Genomic DNA, 13,032 nt, shown 5'->3' on the forward strand with positions numbered 1-13,032 from the left:
TAGTTCACTCATTCACAGCATGCCTTTACTGGGTAGTTTGTTCAGCCATCATGCCTCCCAACCAATCACAACCTGCCTCTAGAACTTACCCCTTCCCAATCACAGCCTGCCATATGAACATACCACCTCTTCAGTCGCAGACTGCAGCTTGCCTCAGGCTGAACGTCTAAGAACAGGTTGAACAGACTGTCTGCACACAGTGTCCTATAACCCCACCCCATTATCAGGAAGAGATGCATGGTGACATGACAGAACATTTTAAACTTGTGAAAAAGGTCAGAAAGATCTTTTCTGAAACTAAGCAAAAGCAATTATGGTGCCTGCACAGTTATAACTTGACAACATTGTATATATCCATAACTTCCTAAACCACTTGCCAACCAGCCGCTGCAGTACAAGGTGGCTCGCTGTGTGAATCGCCGTACTGGTACGTCGGTTCGTGCACGCGCGTCTGGGTGACTCGATGTCCGCCGGCCACCCATGATTGCGGTAGAGAGAGAGAAAGAAAAGAAAAAGAAAGAGAAAGAAAAGAAAAAGAGAAGCTGTTCCTAGTGATCTGGAACAGTGATCTCTCTCTACTCCCAGTCAGTCCGTCCCCCCGACCGTTAAAAAGCACCTCCCTAGGGAACACTTAACCCTTTGATCACCACTAGTGTTAACCCCTTCCCTGCCAGTGCCATTTATACAGTGATCAGTGCATTTTTATAGCACCGATTACTGTATTGTCACTGGTCACCAAAAAGTGTCACTTAGGGTCAGATTTGCCTGCCGGAATGTTGCTGTCCCACTAAAAATTGCAGATCACCACCATTACTAGTAAAAATAAATAAAAGTCCCTAAATCTTTCCTCTATTTTGTAGATGCTATAACTTTTGCGCAAACCAATAAATATATGCTTATTGCAATTTTTTTACCAAAATTATGTAGAATACATATTCGCCTAAACTGATGAATAGATTTGTTTTTTGGATGTGTATTTTAGCAGAAAGTAAAAAAATGTTTTCAAAATTGTCACTCTGTTTATAGCGCAAAAAAAAAAAAAAAAAAAAAAAAAAAAAAAAAAACAAAAAACGCAGAAGTGATCAAATACCACCAAAAGAAAGCTCTATTTGTGGGGAAAAAAAGGCATAAATTTTGTTTGGATACAGCGTCGCACGACTGCACAATTGTCAGGTAAAATAAAGCAGTGCTGTATCGCATAAAATGGCCTGTCATTAACCACTTCAGCCTCGGAAGATTTGGCTGCTGAATGACCGGGCCATTTTTGCGATTCGGCACTGACGCTTTGACAATTGCACAGTCGTGCGACGCTGCACCCAAACAAAATTGACGTCCTTTTTTTCCCCACAAATAGAGCTTTCTTTTTGGTGGTATTTGATCACCTCTGCGGTTATTTGTTGCGCTATAAACAAAAAAAGAGCAACAATTGAAAAACACACAATATTTTGTACTTTTTGCTATAATAAATATCCATTTTTTTTTTAAAAAAAAAAAGCTAATTTTTTCTCAGGTTTAGGCCGATATGTATTCTTCTACATATTTTTGGTAAAAAAAAAATAACAAAAATAAAATTTAAATCTATTCCCTGTTTTGTAGACGCTATAACTTTTGCGTAAACCAATCAATATACGCTTATTGCGATATTTTGTTAAAGAGGACTTCCAGATTCTGCCTGCAGACCCCCACAACCACTGGGCAAGGGTTGTGGGGAAGAGGCCCTTGTCCCCATTAACATGGGGACAAGGTGTTTTGGGGGGACCCCAAAACACCCTCCCCAGGTTGAGGGCATGTGGCCTGGTACAGTTCAGGTGGGGCCTACTCTCGTCCCCCCCTTTCCTGCAGCCTGCCAGGTTGCGTGCTTGGATAAGGGTCTGGTATGGATTTTGGGGGGGACCCCAACACCATTTTTTTTTTTTTTTTTTTTTTAAATTTTGGCATTGGGTTCCCCTAATATCCATACCAGACCCAAAGGGACTGGTAATAGACTGGGGGGGGGGGGGGACTCACACCTTTTCTTTCAATGATTTTTATTTTTATTGCTCGGATCCGGCAATACATTACAGTCGCGAGCAGTTTTAAATGACATTTCTTCCTTTACAAATGTCATTTTGCTGCTCTCATTCATAAATAGCGCGCTGTGATTGGCCAAAGCATGCAGGTCAGGTGCAGGCTTTGGCCAATCAGCAGCAGTCAATGCATTGCGATCTCGCAGTGCATTGACGGTCTCGCCGTTCATTATTGGGCGTTCTGCGGTGCTCGAATTTCTCGCGAACTCCCCATAATGTTCTAAATTCGACAAACAGGCGAGACTCAAACATCGGGCTCATCCCTACCAAAGAGCAATAAAACAGGCAAAATCATTATGATAATCACACAGATAAAATGATATGTATACTGCCGAGCTGTAAATGCAGCGGTGAGAAAAAACGGTCCAAGCACTAGCCTGGCATGGCCTATAGTATACAACTGTATGCCGTTAATGTTTCAGCCTAAAAAATTTCAGGAAATCTGACCTAATTTTGTGGTAATATGTGATGTCAATGAATAAAAATTAGTTCTTCCATATGATCTGTGACATGTCTATGCTATAATTTCTCTTACCGACATATTCATAGTTTTGTCCTGCATGATCTGGTTGAATGTAGTTTATCCGATTATTCTGGTATTTTGCAGATTGATACCGGTTCAAGATTTGCTGTGCCTTTTCACCATAGATGGAGCCTGGTCGGATGATGCAAGTAGTTAATTTATTTCCATTGTTCATCTGCAAATTAGTAACAGAGGAAAACATGACGATAGTCAAATGTGGTTTTCAAAAGGTATCATTAAAATTAGAGGCTTGTTTGTAGTTGCAGTATGCCAATACCAATACAAATCCAAATCAAATGTATATCGTACTTGGGGTAAGGCCACTCTCAACAGTCAACCTGTTTTTCGGTTGAAATGCCCATAAAACACTTAAAGACACATGGGGGGGGGTTACTAAAACTGGTGCAGCTGTGCATAGTAACCAATCAGTTGTAAGGTTTTAATGTCAAAGCTTAATTAAACAAGCTGACGTTGGAAGCCGATTGGTTATTATGCACGACTGTACCAGATTCTGTGTAATCGCGTTTAAGTAAATTACCCCCATTGTGTTAATGTATAAAAGGTTTTTTCGAACACACGTTTGATATTCTTTTCATTTCAGGAGGATGGTAAAAGTATATAATTCAGGATCTGTCACAGAAAGTAGGCGAATGCTACACTTTTATTTATGCCTTGAATGTAACGGTTTTGAGAAACAAGTTCTTTGATTTGATTGTTACTACAGTGCTGCTCATTGTTCTCCTTGCTGGAGAGGAATCTGTGTACCAAAGGACCTGCACTGCATGCAGCTCCCTGTTTATGCTTCTCGAACAGATCTCAAATACAAGCTGATGGCTGTTAAAAGCAAGCTGCACCATTTGTCCATCAACAAGCTGTAAGTCATGAAGACATGCCATTTTGTTATCAGCACAGAGTTTTTTTTTTTTTTTTTTTTTTTATGTGCAACACCCTCCTAGTTAGAAGAGACAAAAAGGTCCTATGCAAAGCACATCACTGCAAGACCCTGTGAATATGTGAAAGAGAAGACTTAGCCCGAGGGCTGTGGCTCTGGGTCACTTGGTTGAAGTTCACAGCAGTTCATTGAGGTCCCAGCTCAGGTAGGGCACCCCAGCCTATTCTCCGAAGTTGCTGGGAGCAGTTTGGAGGAAGTCCACTAAGGATCTGGCTTGGAAGCTCACAGTACAGAAACTGGCTGGTACTGCAGGAAAACACAAGTACACAGGGCACAGTGAGTAAAGGCCCGAGAGTTAAAGATCCTAGTGACTGTTATTAACTCTTGGAAAGACTGTTCTAGAGTTGCTGGCTCAGGTTTACCCTTGCATTGGAGTCCACAAAGCTATAGTTCACCCATTACTAGTCTCCAAAGGGGTGTCACCCTCAAGGAGTCCAGTTATAGCCAGAGAGTGTTTTTTGTTGTACTTTTCACCAGGGCCAGACTGAGAATAAAAACCATCCCTGGAAATAATTTCATACCAGCCCCATAGCACAACATCAGAGGCTGCACGGACATGGTACAGGAGGTGGTCTTATGCTGTGCAGACATGGTACAAGAGGTGGCCATAGGCTGTGCAGACATGGTACAGGAGAGTAACAGGAGGTGGTCAGAGGCTGCGGAGGGGTCCGGTCTTACCTGGCCGTTATCTGGAGAGGCGTGCGCCACTGCTGAGACTGCCACCCAGCCCAGCTTTTAACTAAACTTGGAGTCTCCCAAGGCTCACCCTGCACCCCAACCAAGTTTAACCAACATTCAAATACAAAAAAGACACGCACTGCCTGTTCGAGTTGTGAAACAGTGGAAATACTGTGTGCCTGGCTGCTTTGTACTTCTAAGGGAATCAAGCCTGGGTCAAAACTGCCAGCCCATCTCTGGACTTTACTACATATGGATCACACTTTGGATATCTTTAGTAAGGCAAAATCTGCACAGGTAAGAGATGCAGCAATAGCATGTACTGTATGCACAATTACAGAACCCTGCATATACAGTACCACTGCTTACGGTCTCCTGCTGGACAATGTGGACAGGTTCTGCTGCTGTAAGAGGGCCCATACAGATTTTATTCTTGTCATGGGATGAAGGTCACTGGAAACAAAATACATGCAGGGCCCTCAGATTCCTCCTGTATTGAATTGTATTGTAACTCTACTGTCTGCGCTCATGTTGTATATAAACGCTGAATAATAGTGTACAGTACATGAAATATAACTGTGCAAATGGACTGTATACTGAACTGACTATTAAAAAATACATACCTGCTGACCATTAGCCAAGAGGGCTAATCTTTCAGCCTGAGCCTTTGTTTTACCATAAGACAGTAAGTGCTCCCCATGATATATTGTGTCCTCTGTGATTCTTAAAACAATAAAAAAAAAAAAAAGTTTTTAATAAATATAGATGGCAAGAGAGACTCCTACATCCATAGCCTTCATGCAAAGTCAAAAGCATATTTTTAAGAGTAAACATAAATAAGTGAAAACCATGTACATAAAACAGGTAAACTACAAACAACATTCATTTAAATAGTAAGAGGTGTGAAAAAACATGACCGATAGTTTGGTTATGAAACCAGAATTGGATTTTTTCCATTTCATATAGTTTTTCGTTACTGTCGAAACTAGGCAATTATAACCACAGTGCCCTACTCTCACTTTAGAGAATGTGCGTGTTCCTCGAGCATGGTAATATGCAGCATTTTGTGCATTAACATGTGTTATGTTAGGACAGCCAATTCATTTTGAATGGTCTGCCAACAAACCAAATAATGGACATGAACCATTTTTTTCAGTACACCTTACCCCAATGCACAGATGCTTCAAGTGTTATTTAAGATTGCAAAAGACCTAGGGGAACATGGAGGAAAGAAACTTTGCAGTATGCTATGTGGCAAACAGTGGGCTTGGGCAGATTGTGATTGCCAGTGGAAGTGGCTTAAAGGAAAAGTAGTATAACCAAAGCTCGTTTGGCTGTACTTCTATGGATCACAGGAGTGCAATTCGTTTTGCACTCCTGTGACCAGTTTTCAGCAGAGAGTAGGCTGAAGTCCGCTCTCTGCTGACATCAGATTTCACTGGAAATCCACTGGACTGACAACCCTCTCAGCGAGCATTTTGCATGCAGCACTTTGCTAGACCAGCTAATTTGGGAAATTTTACAGTTTTCACCCACAAACCAGCTTTTGGATCAAATAATGCAGCCTCACCAGTGCCCATCAAATGCAGCCTTACCAGAGGGGGGCCCTTACATCCAGTCCATGTGCTCGGTACGATGACATCACATCAGTGTGATGGACAGTCACAGATCAGTCTATACAGTAATACAATGCCAGTGTTTCACTCACCGGGGCTCTGCACCAGACGACCCTACCAGTGCCAGGAACAAACCCTGCCTGTTTCTCCAGGCTCCAGCTGTCACCAAGCTTGGAGCACCCATTACTCCAATCCGAGGCTATAGCATGTGACACAGCCACTGTACAGGACAGACCGGGAGGGAGAGTGGCCTTTACAACACGGGGGTAGGGTCAGCGGTCACATGACTCGGTATAGGAATCACGCAGGGGCAGAGGAAGAGCTGGCTGTACTGGGACAGCAATCACTAGACACTCAAAGAGAGACAGGTCAGTGATCATAGAGGAGTGCAGAGGATGTTTGCTTCTGTACCGTCGGGACACAGTCCCCCAGTGCTGCGCCTCTGACACTATGTACGAATGGAGCGGCTGCCTGCTGAGTTACTTACATGCTGCAGAGGAGAGTAGGAACACCATTGTCTGGGCACCCTAGGCGGCAGTGCGACCTAGGCGCCTGCCTAGTCTACTTAGTGGTAGCACCGGCTCTGCGTAGAGTCAGAGTTTACTCTCTGTATACACACACATGCCAAAGCCCTTGTAACCACAAAATATGCCTCCTTACTTTGCCACAAGTGAAAGTCTCAAAAGGCAGACATATACCTCAGCACAAAGGATGGTCTTCAAAAAAATTAAACTCTTCCATTACACACTTTTCTACGCACAGATTATACACAGAGCTAACATTTTGGCTTATCCCACCTTAACCGATTGCTGACCGGCCCATGTAAATATACTGTGGCAGGGCGGCGGCTCTGCGTGAATCGTATTGTACATATACTTGATCCGGCATTCCCGGGTAGGGGGCACGCAAGGGTGCTCACCACCCCATCTGTGCTGTGATTCAGTACATCACAAGTTAGTCAGCAGGTCCCGGCCAATGATTTATGGCTGGGACCTGCTGACTGGCTTAGTGAATCACAGTACAGAGCCCTGTGTTTACTAAACACAGGGCTCCATACATGAAGCTGTGATGTTTATTGAAGCCCAACTCCACCTTTTCTTTCCCTTTATTATATTTGGGCCAAGCTGTCCTTTACTAATAGTAGAAGAAAAAAAAGCCTCCATATATTTTATTTTAACCTGAGCATCTCTCAGTCCCAAAAATGTGGCAACACAAAAAACCAAGTGGCCCATGGGGCTTTAACGAGAGTAATGCTCATACAAAAGTGAAACAAGGTTTATAAAAATACATTTTTAATTTACATTTGGCAAAAAAATGTTTATAAAAAAGGTAACAAACATCTCTACTTATTAAAAAAGGGCGAATGATATACAAGGTAGTGAGTCATTCACCAAATTGCATCCAAATTGCCCTGATAAATGGCCTACTGTGACAATGCTGAAGCTATATTCTCTAAGAGGAGGAACATCCAGACGAAGTCACAAGGTTGATGGCGTAACTTTTAGGAGGTGGAGCCTGGCAGTGGGATTATCTATACATACGTGAGATCTGCTGGTTTCTATGCTTGTTTTTAATTCAGTAAATGTAAGTGAATTGTATAAAGCTGGGGTGGCAAGGTTTTTTCTGATTAACTCCCAGGTATGGCACTATTGGAAGCATTCTTGTCTTTATGTCATCTTGGAGCTGTCGGTGATCAGTGTGGAGCCAAAGGGGAATTGTACAGTATTCTATGCTTACTTGACCCTGCTAGGGTCTAAAATGGAGGTGAGCCTTCATTGCACTCGGTGAAGGGGACACGGAGCACACATTTCACATTTAAGACTTTTTGGGCACTATTTTTAAGAAGAATTTTATTTTAAATCAGGTGCCCCCCTTTACATCAGGTCTCCCCATCAGCATCCCCCTATAAATCAGGAGTCCTCATCAGAGTCCCCCTTTACATTAGAGGTCCCCATCAGAGTCCCTCTTTATGTTAGATTTCCCCCTTGTACTTACAGCAAGTCGCCTGTCTTCCATCAGCTGGGAGGAGTCAGAGAAATCGTAAGTGAAGGCACAGGACCCGCCAATCATTCACCACAGCAGGGAACAATGCTATAGAGGGAGTGTTCAGGGCGCAGCTGTGTGTTCGGCGCCCTGCACACACTTAAAGGGCCATTATTTTTTATTATTTTTTCAGTGATTGCAGAACGTCATGCTTCCCATACACCTGTTTGTCTGGCATCCCACACACATGTACCCCCGGAGGGGCTGCTGAGTAGTTCCTAACAATTTGCCAATCACCCCGCTTCTGACCTCCCCCTCACCAAGTATAACACACCAAACAGTCAATAGTTAAGTTTTCTTGCGCTTTATTTAAGGGGATGTTCTGGGTTATCTATGGGTAGATATGAGATGCTCCACCAGACCCCACTTTATGAGGGTATAATCCATAACTGTAGCCATTCTTGGGTTGCTGAACTTTACCCTTGTAAATCCCTTCTGGAATCTATTACTTCTCTGGGCTATTCGGACTAGCCACTTTGTAAATTCCCCTGTACAGTGCTTCCAAGTTGAACAGAAGGCACTACTCTAAATAGTTCCTCTGCATGACTGATATGATTCCTTTGGAGTATTAATTCTTTTAGGTCAAAGGCTTGCACCGCCTTCTTCATGACCCGCATACTAACACCCTTCAGTCTTAGGCAGTTACTGTTTGTTATTGCTTGTACTGTGTCCCATAGCCACACAGCACATTACTTCACTCGCTCCTGCTTCTTTAAGTTTCACTGACCTGTTCTCCACAATCAACGCTCTGTGTTCTTTGGTCACAGACAGTCGATCCGCCAGTTCACTTTCTCCACTTCACTCCTACTTCCTTTTCGCTTGCACGGTACATTCCCCGCATGGGAATGCCTGGTTCTTCCCCAGTGCTACATGCTGGCTTCTGTGTTTCAGGCATCCACCCCGAACCTCCCTTGAAGACATGCTCAAGGTTCTCCTCCAGGCCTTCCTGGCCTTGCCCTCTCCCGACCTCTCTCCTCCCGGAACATGTGACCCCCAGCTTATATGAGAGACCTCCTCTCGACCAAGCAAATCAATGATTGGTCAGAACTCTCACATGAGCTCCCTGCCACTCAGGTCTAAGTCCATCCTCTGCTTTCCAGAACAATCTCCAGTCTTAGCAGAGAAGGTATATCTGAGTTTAAGCATAAGTGACCACACCCCCAGCTATCCTAACACTCCTGAATCAAAACAACCAGGCCTAAAAAAGAACCACAGGCCTGGTCAAATTTACCTACAGCCAAGTCCTACACTTCCAAAATGCCACTATAGCACCTACCTAAAATTAGAGGGCGCTACACACACTTAAAGGGCCAGTATTTTTTATGATTTTTAATTTTATTTTTATTATTAGCTTGGGGGGGCAGTGCCCCTGCGCCCTCTATGGGCAGGCCGCTACTGGTGTACATGGGCAGGCCACCATATGAATCCATGACGCAACTCCTGTGCACATGAGCAGGAGTTACATCATTGGAAGCCACCCAGTGGACCAAAACAATGGCGTGGCACCCAGAAATAGTAGCGGAGCACATTGTGGTGAAGGATGGTGCAGAAACTGACAGCCTAGGTCAGTCACTGCTGGAGGAGGTTTCACTTGTAATGTAAGCGTGTCATAATGTGCATACTTGCAGATTATGGCAAGAACGCATCTGCCAGCACAGACTTTACCTCTATTTTAAGTAAAAAATTTGACCACCACATCAAAATAAATCTAAAGCAATCTGTACAATAGCTAAAATGTGGAGGTGCTTAGCATGCACTTTAACTTTAAAGACTTACCCCACCATTGGATCTAAATTTGTGTTTGGTCCAACTGCAGATATTGAGCTTGTGTACAGTAAGTAGGGGACATCAGAGGCCAGACAAGCTTTTATAATATTTTCTGTCCCTGCAAAGAGAAGTGACAAAAATTTAATGTCAGAGTTCTGCTTTCTTTGTAATCACTGTAGCCACCTTTTAAGTGTCTCCAAAGCCACATCCGTCAGGTTTTTTTGCTGTCCGTGTCTGTTGGGAAGAGTCACCTTCTGTCTTTGTGCTGGTGACAATTTTTACTGGGACTGAAAAGGAGAAAATAGAAACATTTGGAGTTCATCACCAGAACAGGAATAGAGGGCAAATCTTCCAATGGAGCCATTTTTTGCAGTGGCAACTTTCTAAAGCATCCCCCCCCACCCCCATGCTGCAGAGATTTCTTCTCTCTCTCCCCTTTTGTATCTACAGGACAAACTCCTCAATTACATGCAGATGATAAAAAAAAAAAAAAAAAAGCAACTGACAAGAGTGTTAACCCTTTCTACACTCCAAAAAAGGTTTGGCTTTATGCCCTGTACGCACGACTGGTTTTCCCGTCGGAATAAACTCTGAAGGTTTCTCCGACGGAATTCCGCTGAAACTGTCTTGCGTACACACGATCACACAAAAGCCCGACCGTCCAGAACAAGGCGACGTACAACACGTACGGACGGGACTAGAAAGAGGACGTTCAGTAGCCAATAGCTTCCGTCTCGTACTTGCTTCAGAGCGAGCGTCGTTTTTGGTCCGTCGGAACAGCATACAGACGAGCGGTTTTCCTGTTAGGAATTGGTTCCGTCAGAAATATTTAGAACATGTTCCATTTCTAGGTCCGTCAGAATTTTTTTTTTTTTTTTTTTACAAAAAGTCAGATGAGGCATACACACAATCGGAATATACGATGAAAAGCTCCCGTCGGACATTCCACTCGTGTGTACGGGCCATAAGATACACTTTACTATAGGAATGTCAATCTCCTCCTGGATAAGAGAAAGGCTCCATCAACTGCTTGCTTTATGAAGGGGCATTTACTACACACATTTAAAAACAGCTTTGAACTCTATCAATCCCCTTCAAAGTAAATGGTAAGGGCAGCATCAGCCTGCACTGCTCTGCTCTCCTGCCAATTGCTCATCCCCACAATAAACTTGAAAATCCAGCCAAGCCGTTTATGTGAATGCGGGGCAAAAGATTCTGTAGGGAGATAAGATCAGGCCAGCATGACTATGTGTAAATTATGCTTAGGCACACCTGAATGATGATTTTTTATTTTTTTTTACTAACTACTCCTTGTCATGTGGTTATATTAGAAAAAAAAAAAAAAAAAAAAAAAACACACACCACACATCTAAAATGCACTATATGAGCCAACATGCTTTCCAGTGGCGACCTGTCCATTAGGGGCACTCAGGCGCCGCCCCCTCTCTCCACACCACCCTCTGTATGCAATGGATAGATTCATGCATAGCAATGGATAGATTGGATGGCATGGATAATGGATAGAAGCATGCATAGCAAGCATCTATGCACGACCGCCCCCTATTCATGCGTCCAGCCCCTTTCAGGACACTGGGTGCATGAATCACAGCGGCCAGGGTTTTTTTTTTGAAGCACCTGATTATAGCCAGAGGCTCTAATAGGCTTCAAAACAGGGTGGGCTTGGGTTGCAGAGAATGAGTGCCGATCCCACCCAGGTGTGTTACAACAGCGAATAAATACTCGCTGTTGAAACAATGATCCTCAATCCGGGAATGGGGTTGGCATACTGTTTGCCGCTCCCCCCCCCCCCCAAAAAAAAAAAATTCCACCAGCCACCACTGGTGCCTTCTACTAGGTCAATTTTTTTATTGCACAGATCACAAGTCAAGAGAAAAAAAAAAAAAAAAAGATTTTCATGATTCTTAAACTAAATAGAACCTTCTGACTACACCCAATGTTCCCTGCGCACCATTCCTGTAACAGTGCACTTGACTTTGCCACAAATATTCAGAGGGGAACAAAAGAAAAAAAGCAAAATAAGGTAAACATTATCAAATGTGCTCCCTGCCAAGCATGACCCATTTAAGTGAATGCAAGTTCAGTGCTCTGAAAACCTTGTGCAGTACAACAAACAAGGGGTGTAAAGCAGGCCTAAATATTCCTTTATATGTGCCTTAAAAGTCCACTAGGGGAATTTTCTCTGTCTCAAATTTTGAATTTAGGATGTGGCACAATTTGCAGATAATTAGCCGATCAAACCCCTGTCCCTGCCAAGCATGACCCATTTAAGTGAATGCAAGTTCAGTGCTCTGAAAACCTTGTGCAGTACAACAAACAAGGGGTGTAAAGCAGGCAGCATTGTGTTGCTTTCTCACCACTTGCTTTACCCCTTGGACCGCTTCTCCATGCAAGTGGGGGATACTTGCAGAATAGCCCCATTTACTTAAATGGGTCACGATTGGCAGGCAAGTAGTACCCACCAAAAGCAAGATGGGGTTTAATTCCTGCTGCGGAATGTGTACACCTTTGGCTGCTGCCTCAGCAGCTACAGGGGGGTAGGGATCGGGGTTGGTAAAACCGTGACTTAACCACAGGATCTTACCACCCCAAAACTTGACATGTGAACAAGCCCTAAGGGTGCCGCTGCTGAATGCAACTAAAGGCTCATTCACAAGTGCAACAGGCCTCTGAAAAGCAATCTAATTGTGTTTGAAAGGTGGTGAGGCAGTGATATGTCGCCTCACCACCTGATTTAGACCCATGATTGCTGTACAATTGTAGTACAGCAATTAGAGGTTTAAATCAGGTGTGAGGGGGCGACGCTGTGCAATCTTTGACTTCCCATGTTGTTCAGGGTCAACTCTTAAAGGTTGCCTACCTCTGCCCTAGGCAATGACTGCATTGCATGTCACACATGCTGGTGTGATGCAGTGCCAGTCATTATAAATGGCCCCCCTATGCACCTTCTCAACACATGTATGTTGCAGCACAGCACAACATGCATTAGTAGCATTAGCATGCTGCCTTGTGCTACCTAAAATGTTGCATGCATCTTTTTTGGTGAGTTTTGGTGGCAGTTTATTGAAATGAATGAGCTGCCTTAACCTGCTGCATAACGCTTACTGCTCTGTAGTGTCTATCCCCATCTTGATATTGATGATGTAGGATAAACAATTATATAGAGCATTTACATCTAATGCAGTGCAACATGTGTAGGATTTTCTTTAAACTCACCTCCAACATTTATAGCCTCAAGTTCCTTAAAGGGGCGTTCATCCAAATAATCCACAAGAGCAGCTGTATGAATAACAACATGGACGCCTTTGACAGCTTCCAGAACTTGGTTGTAGTTAGTAATGTTTCCTTTAATGAAGGTAATGGTAGAAC

At 43.6% G+C, this 13,032-nt stretch overlaps 1 protein-coding gene across 4 annotated transcripts in view; it reads right to left on the reverse strand.

Annotated features, from left to right (window-relative positions):
• Positions 1–13,032, reverse strand: part of LOC141128985 (3 beta-hydroxysteroid dehydrogenase type 7-like) — a 178,320-nt gene that overhangs the window by 9,737 nt on the left and 155,551 nt on the right. For 2 of the 4 annotated variants that reach the window (XM_073616669.1, XM_073616668.1), the window contains exons 3-6: positions 12,880–13,032; positions 9,655–9,763; positions 4,843–4,942; positions 2,602–2,764 (exon numbers count right to left, since the gene is read on the reverse strand). In XM_073616669.1, the coding sequence (XP_073472770.1) occupies positions 2,602–2,764; positions 4,843–4,942; positions 9,655–9,763; positions 12,880–13,032 (525 nt within the window). The remainder of the gene's footprint in view (positions 1–2,601; positions 2,765–4,842; positions 4,943–9,654; positions 9,764–12,879) is intronic. The other 2 variants (XM_073616673.1, XM_073616674.1) reach the window with 2 other exon arrangements.

Source organism: Aquarana catesbeiana, linkage group LG02, assembly GCF_042186555.1.
Source record: "Aquarana catesbeiana isolate 2022-GZ linkage group LG02, ASM4218655v1, whole genome shotgun sequence".
Lineage (NCBI taxonomy): Eukaryota > Metazoa > Chordata > Amphibia > Anura > Ranidae > Aquarana > Aquarana catesbeiana.